We start from the raw sequence: 10,297 nt of genomic DNA, 5'->3' as shown, positions 1-10,297 counted from the left end.
GGAGTTTAAGGATTTATGGGGCTGATGGCAATTTGACAATAAAAATCTACCTGGATTTCTAGTGGAATTGGTCCTCAGTTATTATGGTTTTTTTTTTCCTACCTAATAAAGTTGTTTACATGTGTTGTCTAAGTTGAAGTTATCCCAGTTCAATCAAAACCCATTCTGGAATGAATATTATTATTGCTTTTGTTATTAACCTTTGTATGATTTTCTATCAGAATCATTTATGAGAGAATTAAATATGCAACACGTATATTTCTTGTAAATATCAATTCCAGCTGAGTTCATCATTCCTATTTTTCTCTCTGTGTATATATTAGCACATATATATATATTATTATTTTATTCAAATCCATTTTACTTCGTTTTAATGTTCATTTTTGGGTTGTAATTACCCCTTTTTTTTATTCATGTCTATTTTACGGCTCATGTTTAAAATTCGTGACTATTCCTCCTAACAATGTCATATCCTATGTTCAAATTTATATTCTCTTCTTAAGAATGTAATGTGTCTTATCCTAATTTGACTTTAATGTTCAAATTGACACTAGGAACCTTTTTTCACAATTTGATACTTGAATTTGACTTTAATGTTCAATTTAGTACCCAGGTCAAAAAACATCATGTGATCTAATGAATATAAAAACATAAGTACTTTAGACACAATAAAAGAAAAAGAAAAAAAGAAGAAGGAAAAACCTTCTTTACTTAACTAGGACAAATGAGAAAAAAAAAATACTACATTAAAAAACTCATGTACCAAAATGAACATTAAAGTTAAACTCGGATATTGAGAAAAAAGAACCCTATTAAAACCAAACTTACTTAAGTACCAAATAGTATATTAACCCTATTACTTTTGTCTATCTTGTTTTCCCTTGTTTGTAGGAAACTTAGTAAAATCATATCTAAAATCCAAGCAGCTGAACAACCTAGGTTGTGTTTAGCAGTGAAGTGGGTAAGGCTGGAATGTGGTTCAAGATCCAAGCAACTGGTCTGATTTGCAAGTGAATGAATGGACATGATAAAACCCCATGAACAAAACATAATTAACAGTTTTCTAAATGGCAACAATGGGGGCCTAACCTTCTCTTCACCTAACCTACCTTGCTGATCAAGCAACGGGTTCATCAGAAATGTTAGTTTTACAGTTTTCGTGATTCATGTTTTATCTCTTTACCTTTCTTCAATGAATGACCAGTCTTCCTTTTGTGACGACTGAAATCCGACACAAAACGAAATGTTTGACCACAGCCTTCCTCAGCACACACGTAAGGACGAGCACCAGTGTGGACCCTGATGTGTTCCGTTCGAGCCCATGCCCACTTGAACGTCATCTTGCAGCCCTTCCATGGACATTTAAGAGGTCGGTCATCCATATGAACTCGTCGATGCTGAACTAGATATTTGTGTGAGAAGAACTTCTTTCCGCACCCTTTTACCGGACAAATGTTCTTTTTGTGGAGGACGAGCTCTTGTTTCAAGCCAAAACTCATGGTGCAACCTTCCATGTCACATTGATATTCTGCTTCCTCGTCTCTTACTTTCGCATTTGAAGCACTCTTTGCTTTGTTCTTCAGAGCTTGCTTCTTCACTTTAGGTTTTGTTTCCGGCTCTTTTGAAGGCTTTCGAGCTCTTTTCCTAAGGCGCGTGCTGGGTCCACCTTCTATCTCATCTTCATCATATGAATTGTCCTGTCTAGCACTTTGCTCAATTTTGGTATTCCGATTCCGACGAGTGTCTTGTTTGCTTTGCTGAGAGATTACTTGTTTTGTTGTCCGACGTTTCCCTTGTTTCACATTCTTAGGGGCTTTTTGTTTTGTTTGTCGTGGTGTTGGGGCTTTCTTTTTTCTGCTTCTAAAACTACTATTCGGTTGACCATAGTTCTCGTCCGATGAATCATATGAAACTACATCCTCACTTTCAATAGATTTCCCTTGCCGGCTTCTCGGAGTCTTCCTAAACTGCTGTGGAGAAGTATCATCTGAATCATCGGAGACTGCATCTTCCTTCTCAAGAATTTTAGCATGCTTACTTCTCAAAATCCTCCTAAGTTGCTGAAGAGAACTATCATCTGGAGAATCCGATGAACCTGCATCTTCCCTCTCGATAAACTGGGTTAGCTGACTTCTAGGAATCCTCCTATGCTGTCGATGAGAATTACCCTTCAATGAATCGAAAGAAACTATGTCTTCTTGATCAGAAAATTTGGATACTTTTCTTTGAGCAATCCTCCTATGTTGCTGTTGAGGATTATCCTCGAGTGAATCATCAGAAAATTCATCCTCTCTTTCCATGCACTTCATTTGCTTGCCACTAGGAATCCTCCTATGCTGAGTTTGAGAATCATCATTATCTGATGCATCATCCGACATTGCTTCTTCTCTCTCGAAAAACTTTGCTCGCTTGCCTTTAGGCATTCTTCGGTACTGCTTAAGGGAATTGTCTGCTCGCGAGTCATCTGAGACAGCAAGCCTCCTTTCAAACAACTTGATATGTCTGCCTCTTGGAATTCGCTTATGAAACTGATGGGAAATTTCCTCTTGTTCATCAGCCGATACAGAACCTTCTCTCTTCATGAATTTGGCCAGGCAGCTTCTAGGAATCCTCCGATACTGCTTGGCAGAAGTTTTGTCAAGTGAATCACCAGAAACCACATCATTTTCTACAATATATTTCCCTTGTTTGCCTCCGAGATTTTTCCGGAACTGTTGATCATCAGAATCCTCCTCCGCATCCTCGGATTCAGAAGCTTCCCTTTCGATAAATTTGGCCCCTTTTCTTCGAGAGAGATCTCTATGATGCAGAAGAGAATCATCATCTAATGAATCATACGAAATTTCCTTCTCTTTCTCGATTAGTTTAGGTTTTTTGCCCCTAAAAAATCTCTGTTGCTGCCTAAGAGAATTACCATCCAATGAATCATCCGAAACTACACTCTCTGGCTCGATGCATTTCGCTTTCTTGCTTGGTGTAGTCCCCGCCCTTGTTTTGCTCTTTCTAGTAAACCTTTTAGCCACCTTGGATGTTTCTGCTTTCCGAATATTTTCTGGTTTACTCTCAAGATTTTCATCCGAAGTTGCCCAAGCATGGTAGCTTTTTTCTTGTTCTTGCTCCCCGGGATCCCTTTGTGTCAAAAATGGATGAACCTGATTTGACATCCAAACTTTACCACACCATTTTCCCGCCACTACTTTTTTCTGCTTCCGAGACCTCCGCCCATAAGAATTCAACTTTGTCGGTGAGCTAGTAGGAGAATTACGGCCAAATGCACTGTATATAACGGAATTATATGGCATCTGTTTACTGTACAACATAGAATGGCTGAGATTGGAACTATAAAATAAGTTGATTCCCAGCTTTACTGCCCAGTCACCGTTTCCAGGTATGGCATCCTCACTATCAAGAGCTGACCGGATCCTCACCTCATCATCCTTAGTAGCATCCCCAAATAAGATGTTGTTCCAAAGATAATCGATTCCCAACTCTTCAGCCACCAACTTAGCTTCCGCTTCGATCTTGGGATATTCTGCATCGTTTTACAGATATTCGTTAATGTATATGTATAATAAGAGGTAACTGGAAACATTTCCCGGGACAAAATTCATTTGTGTATAATGTATGCCGAAATCTACCTGGATGACAAAGGAGAAATATATGAACTCCACCTATTTGACGAAGTTGTTGTTCTACTTCTATAGCATGCTCGAGACAGAAGACATGCATCCGAGAAGAATCTTCATCGGAGTTTGGAGCAAACGGACTATCTGCATTTTCCATTTGTGTAAAGGCCTTACTAAACCTCATTTTCTCTGCACCGTGAGATTCTATGGTTGGATCACTACATTTATCCCCCAAACCATTTGATACCAACTCTTGGTTGATTGTTGGAGGGCTTCTTTTAGATCCAGGTTCAGGATCACAATCGAAAACATGGACCGGAGCTTCCTCCTTGAAATCATTATGTTGAAGTTTCCTTCCCGGTATAGTGTTTGTTGAATTCGTCTCATCACCAGAGGCAGTAGCTTTTGGTTCAACATTATCATCTTCGGAATCAGATGAATTTCCGTATGTTGAAGCTAATAGACCAAGAGCAGAAGTATTTCTCCTTTCTTTAGTATCTTCCGGAACTTCTTTACTTTGATTTTTCATCTGAAACTTGTCCTCAACAGATTGAACAGGTACATCGTATAAAGCATTTGGGGCAGTTTTATTCATCCCCCCTGTATCAAGGAAAAACAAAAACCCGGGATGTTAAAAAAAAGTAAATGAATTTTAAGGAAAATTGTAGAGTAGAAAGGCTACCATCCATCCATCCATATATATATCCTACACTCACACCTGAGTTTGAATAACCTAGTAATCAAGCCAATTATGTTAGCAACCAATGGTCTTGCCAGCCCTAACAAAAGCTCATTCGAATTATCATATCTCTATTGTTCTTTGGAAATGAGAATCCTAGGAACCGAACAACTTCGAGCCAAATTCCAATTATTCTGCTTACAATCATTCCTAGGACCCCCGCTTCTGTTTTAGTTGTTAACCCTATACAAACACTACATGCATCATAAAGACAAAGCTATAACCCCACAAGCACAAGGAATGGCATTAAATCACATAAACAAGATTAGCTAATAAACAAAAAATTCCATATATAACCTACTTGTGGAAGGATTTTGCTCTGAAGTGATTCCATCCCCATGAGTAGCGGTGAACCTGTCACATGTTACTCCAGAACCAAAGGTCCAATCATTAAAAAAGCTACAATCTGCTGACATGAGGTATCTAGCTGCTTGTTCGGTCGGTTGAAGTACAGCAATACAAGCAAAGCATAATATTCCGCACGTGACACATGTAAACAGTCTCTGATCCGACAATGTATCACCTTGAACAGAACTTTCTCTTTCAATGTTCGCATTTAAGGTCTGTGATGGCACCTTACACAAATAATCAGCTCCAGTAAAAGAAGAATCTCGATCAACTTCATATGTAGAAACAGTTTTTCCTTTCACCGAATAGAAACCTTTTATTCCCTTGATTTCTTCATTCTTGCATTGCATTATCTCATCAAAAGCTAAGACTTGTGACGGTTTCATTGCTTCCTTGTAGCGGCATAAACCGAGTGACATCTTCGGGTTTATTCTTAATCGGGATGCTACACGTGATTCAGAACAAAGAGAAATATCGGTAGAACTTTTGGGGAGTAGTACCACCGAAGATCCTTTTCCAAGAATATGAAGTAGGTCATTGTTCTGTATGAGATCCTGCACAAATAATTCTTTAACTAAGGTTTCCCCTTCACATTTTTTCTTATCCTTGAGGCGAGAACTCTTTGGTTTAGCACCAATGTTCGTAGGTACCCTGCAAGGAGAAACCTAACAAAAATGAGGAAAAGATACACAATATAAGTTATTGCACTTCGATTAATTAGTTCAGCATCATACAAACAACTTTTGGTATAAATATCGCACATGCCGATAAAATTTCAAAGATTTTTGTCCTTTAAATTGTATGAAGTCCGATTATAATGACGAATAAAAGTATGGGAAGAACATTACTTAAAATACCCGTGTTTGACACCTATGTTTGAGACATATTTGGATATGAATATAGGGATATGACCCTCCAAATACATGGGAAAACTTAGTAAAAATTGAACATACCAGTGTCGGACACATATCCGACACTCATACCTAGGGATGGCAAAAAACCCTGAAACCGACAGGTTCCAAACCGATTTGACCAGAGAGGGTCAGGTGGGTTGATTTTAAAAAATTTGCCAGGAAGGGTTTAGAATAAATCCACCCCGCCCTGGGATATTTATGAATTTACCCCTCTATACATATTTAATATTGATTAAGTGAAAAATCCCTAAAATATATTACTACTAGTCTTTATACTACTCTCTCACTCCAGTTTATTTCTCCCTCTCTTTCTCTCTTTTTAATTTATTTCCCAAGTCCCCCTGTTTGTAAGGAACAAAGACCTTTGTTCCTTCTTTTTTTTTTTTGCTGTGCTGTAATTGTAACATGTGTGTATACATATTAGCACATGACAGTTTCAATAGTAAATCATAAAGCAAATCTAATGGGAAATGGTGCCAAAACCTTTCATTTAAAAAAAAAAATTATTAATCACAATTTCAGGAAAAAAAAATTCAAAATGTTTGAACTCGGGTCTGATCCGATTGGAGTCGGGTACACTATTAATTTTTGGGTTCGGGTCCTGAGCGGGTTAAATTTTTTTAAAGTTGATGTCGGGGCATGGTGGTAGAGCATCGGTTGGGGTCAGGGCAGGAAAAAAACCACCCCGTTGCCATCACTACTCATACTGAACTTCGAATAAGCAATGAGCAAATGTAAATTTTTTTCTAAGCATTTACCTGCCATATTTGCAGCAGTGCAGAAAGTACTCAATTAAATGTCATATGTATTCAAGTGCGTATTCAAAGTACTCGAGAATGCATCAAGAAATTAAGAAACTGAGGTATCCGAATGAATCATACTGTATTATGGTGAGTCGTACCTTGAACATAAATCGAGTGCAAGATCATAAAGTAACTGGAAATGGGAGACCATTGGAGGGTAATTAATTGAAGCTCTTCGAATAGCAGCATCTCGGGCTACTCTCAACCATTCTGGAGTTGCAATATTAGCTGCTTCTCCAAGGTTAAATCCTAATGACAATAACATATAGATGAAATAAGCTCCCTCCTCTGATAGTATCTAATAAAGATTTGATGGTCTCACCGTGACTGAACCCCGAATGATAGGCTCTAGGGAAAGTGACAACAAATTCCCCAGCATTTTGCACTAACCTGATTTGAGAATAATGATAATGTAAGAACAAGTCTAATAACCATCCCTCAACAGGGCAATTAAATCGCGTTATAAGACTCTAAGATGATAAATTCATTATAAAAGTAATAAATGGAAAATTTTCTACAAGGCATAGCAGAGTAAACTAAAATCACCTGCAGCACGGAATTCCAGCATGAACAAATACTTCTGGAGACATCACTGTGGTCTTTTCACCAAGTGTAGAAAAGGTAACTAATATAGATTAAAAAGGTACAATATAAGGATCATCACTTAAATATAAAAGATTGAGTTGCTTTTCTGGTTAAAAAAAATAACATTGAGGCATAGAAACTTCCTGGAATAGATTTAAACCAATCCAAAATGGTAAAAAAAAAACCATTGGTACACTAGAAAGTAAAATATTTTAATCAAATGCTACACTTATGCTATCCAATACAGCTTCATGTTATTCTTCCTTTAGCCTTCACTCAAACCAGTCAATCTCACCAATGCTATCCAATACGGCTTCTACTTATGCAAAGCTAATGTATGCTTACTAATTATAATGCTAACATCCCTTAAAAACTCGATTAACACCATTGGAGAAAACTTAAATTGGGGCACTTAGTTTTTTTTTTTTTCCCTTTTTTTGGGAATAATTACAGCTAGTTTATTCTTCCTTTGACCTTTGCTCAAACCAGTCAATCTCACCAAGCTATCCAATAGAGACAAATGCTTATGCAAAGTCAACGCAAGTAATTGACATGGACTTCATTAGCTACCTAAGAAACAGAGGAGACAAAAATTAATAGTTCACTAGACTCACCTTAGATGAAACTCAAGGCATAAAGCTCAACTCAAGCTCAAGAAAATTTCACTTTTAAAGCTCGATTTGAGACAACAAATCGAAGTACTCAAGCTCGATTCTCATACTTCACTTCAAGCTTGACTATTTGTGCTTAGGCTTTCAAGGTACTGAGTCAAGCATTATGCTAATTGAGTCAACTACTAATAGCTTGAGCTACTCGAGCTCGAGCTCAACTCGACAATGACCAACCTAGATTCCATTTTTTCAACCAGAACCCAAATAGCTTATTGACACAGATTTCTCATTTACATTACTACTTACGCTAAGTCAACAAAAGTACTTCAAATTTCCTCCAGTAGCTTACTAAGAAACAGAGGAGACAAAATTAATAGTACACTAAACTCACCAAGAGGATTGAACTCTCCAGCATAGCCATCAACCCGGACGACCTCTTCGAAAGCTACGGCAGCATCCCGGGGAACACCGTACCATGTTTTCCCAGCACCCATATGCAAATAATTCAAGCTATGCAAATCATGATCCTCTACGTGCCAAGCGAACCAACTGAACAACATTGCAATGTACACCATAGGGGAAGTAACACCCGGAATCTCCTCTTTCATGAACCTTAACAACGACCCTTTCGCCCTCGAAACCGCTCTCATATTCCACGGCGTTTCCGCCACCGTAACTCCTTCCCCTGTTTCCCGCCCTCCACCGCTACTCTTCTTTGAGCTCAAAGCAGCAAAAGCTGAACCAGGCATGTCGTTAGCATACTCAATGTCAAAAGGTTGGTCAACCGTCGCTTTCCAGAAAAGGGTTTCGATTTCCAAAGCTGAAAGGGAACCTTTTTTGCTGTATTTCTTCAAGTAATTCCTCTCGAAATTCTTCGCTTTCGCTTCGAATTCTTGGAAAGTATAGTATTCCCCACTCTGCCACACCGATTTCAAAACGGGCCGTTGCTTCCGAGGGCAAAACCCGATCTGTTGTTGGCGGGTAGTGAATGTAGGCGCGGGTTTCGAATCGGAGCTAGCATTAACAACAGCACGTTCCAAAAGGGACCGATTGAGGTTCCCAATTGCAGCTTTTTTAGAAGCAGGTGGCACCGGAGGTATGATCTTACAGATTCCATACTGGGAAGCCTCCTTTTCGATCTTGAAAATATAAGCAATTGGATCTTGAAACTCTACCAAAGTAGGCCTATACTCTGGAGCAAAGGGCAAATACTTCAGCCATGGAAACACTTCCTGGCTTGGCTCTGGTGAAAGGCTTGAAGCAGCCATGAAAATGAAGTGTAAATTTTCTGGGTAAGAATGGGGATAATCATTGAGAGTTCATTTTTATAAACAAAAAAAATAAAAGAAAGGTTAAAGTTTTCAGATTCTTCTAAGCTTCCATTTTCTATTTTCTTTATGTTTTTCCTCTGTTTTTCTTTTGTTGATATAATTTACAGAGCAAGTGGAAGATATGGTGGGCAGGGCAAGGGCAGAGCAGGGCAGGTAAACCATGAAAATGACACTATATTTCTTCTAATTTACGTTATTGCCATTGTAATCTCGTCGATGAATTTATGGTATAAGGATTTAGAAAAATAATAAATGTGTTTGTGTTAAAATTGTCATAGAGTCCATGTATTTGAAGTCAAGTTACATATTATTTTATTTACTTAAAAAATAATTAAGTTAGTTTTTACATATATTTTTGTTTTTTATTCATTTTAATGTTAAAATTGATGTGATTGTGAAATAATTAAATAATTATACTTTCAGAGGTCATGTGTATTTCATGTTGATATATAAGAATCAAGAAAATTAATAAAATTGTTAATAGAATAATCAACTTACTCTTTGATATAATGTTTAAGAACTAATTCTTAATAGCAAGACTAATTGCATTTTACCTCTTTTATTCGATAAAAATGAATTAATTAATCTTTATACATTAGATCAAAAATAAATTGATCTTTATGTTAAAAATTACATCCACTTTTCCAGTTGAAATTTAATTCAATCGTCAAGCATGAGATACATATGATATATCATGTATCATTATTTAATTATTTTATTAATTATACTAATTTTTAACAATATAATTTTTTATATAATTTACTAATAAGCAGGCTAAAGACTAATCTATCTCCATAATGGGTGGAATAAGATAAACCTGAATTATGAGTTATCTTGTCCAATTAAGATGGATATAAACTGTGTATAATTCGAATCTTGAATATATTTATTAATAGCATTATTATATAATTATTATTACACCATAATGACGATTTGCTTTGTTTTGTAGTGTTCGTAACTGAAAGTGAAAAGAAGCCAAGGCAATGACTATTTCTGCCATAAAAACCTGCAAATTTTCATCACCAATGCCGGATGTCTTGTTTTGGCTGCACACAGACAAGCGTAAAATAATGTTAATTTGCAAGAATTCTTCTTCTTCTTCTTTTTTTCCTTATGAAATGTTTATACGTATGAAATAAAAAAGGATCTGCATTTGTCACGACATTTTTGTTTCTTAATATAAAAAATATAATTAGAATTATTTTTTAAATGCAGTTAATGAAGATGATTTGATGATCAATACAGTAGATCGAAACTCATTAAGAAGTAAAAAATATATCTTAAATCAAAATTAATCAATTAATGTTATAGATCAAAGACAAAACTGTTTTACTTTTGAT

General features: G+C 36.7%; 1 protein-coding gene and 1 long non-coding RNA gene across 2 annotated transcripts; one reads left to right on the top strand and one right to left on the bottom strand.

Moving 5' to 3' along the window:
• Positions 1–978: 978 nt before the first annotated feature.
• LOC108456912 (lysine-specific demethylase REF6) lies at positions 979–9,030 on the bottom strand. The gene is made up of 7 exons (XM_017755648.2): positions 8,018–9,030; positions 6,977–7,055; positions 6,753–6,820; positions 6,529–6,679; positions 4,667–5,364; positions 3,639–4,226; positions 979–3,532 (listed from the first exon to the last, which is right to left on the bottom strand). Exons 1-7 carry the CDS (start codon positions 8,892–8,894, stop codon positions 1,149–1,151), a joined length of 4,845 nt encoding a protein of 1,614 aa, XP_017611137.1. The 5' UTR covers positions 8,895–9,030; the 3' UTR covers positions 979–1,148.
• LOC108456913 (uncharacterized) lies at positions 8,794–10,116 on the top strand. The gene is made up of 3 exons (XR_001867037.2): positions 8,794–8,918; positions 9,065–9,110; positions 9,907–10,116. It is a non-coding gene; the product is annotated as an uncharacterized LOC108456913 (long non-coding RNA).
• Positions 10,117–10,297: the final 181 nt, after the last annotated feature.

The sequence above is a fragment of the Gossypium arboreum genome, chromosome 9 (assembly GCF_025698485.1).
Source record: "Gossypium arboreum isolate Shixiya-1 chromosome 9, ASM2569848v2, whole genome shotgun sequence".
NCBI lineage: Eukaryota > Viridiplantae > Streptophyta > Magnoliopsida > Malvales > Malvaceae > Gossypium > Gossypium arboreum.
This window is presented reverse-complemented; position numbering and strand designations above follow the sequence as displayed.

Excerpts from the sequence above, each read along its gene's own strand:
- LOC108456912 (XM_017755648.2), bottom strand. The coding sequence starts at position 8,894 with ATGGCTGCTTCAAGCCTTTCACCAGAGCCAAGCCAGGAAGTGTTTCCA. Across the intron at positions 7,056-8,017 it reads TGGAGAGTTCAATCCTCTTG|TTACCTTTTCTACACTTGGT; the intron begins GTGAGTTTAGTG and ends AATCTATATTAG. Across the intron at positions 4,227-4,666 it reads AGAGCAAAATCCTTCCACAA|GGGGGATGAATAAAACTGCC; the intron begins GTAGGTTATATA and ends TCCTTGATACAG.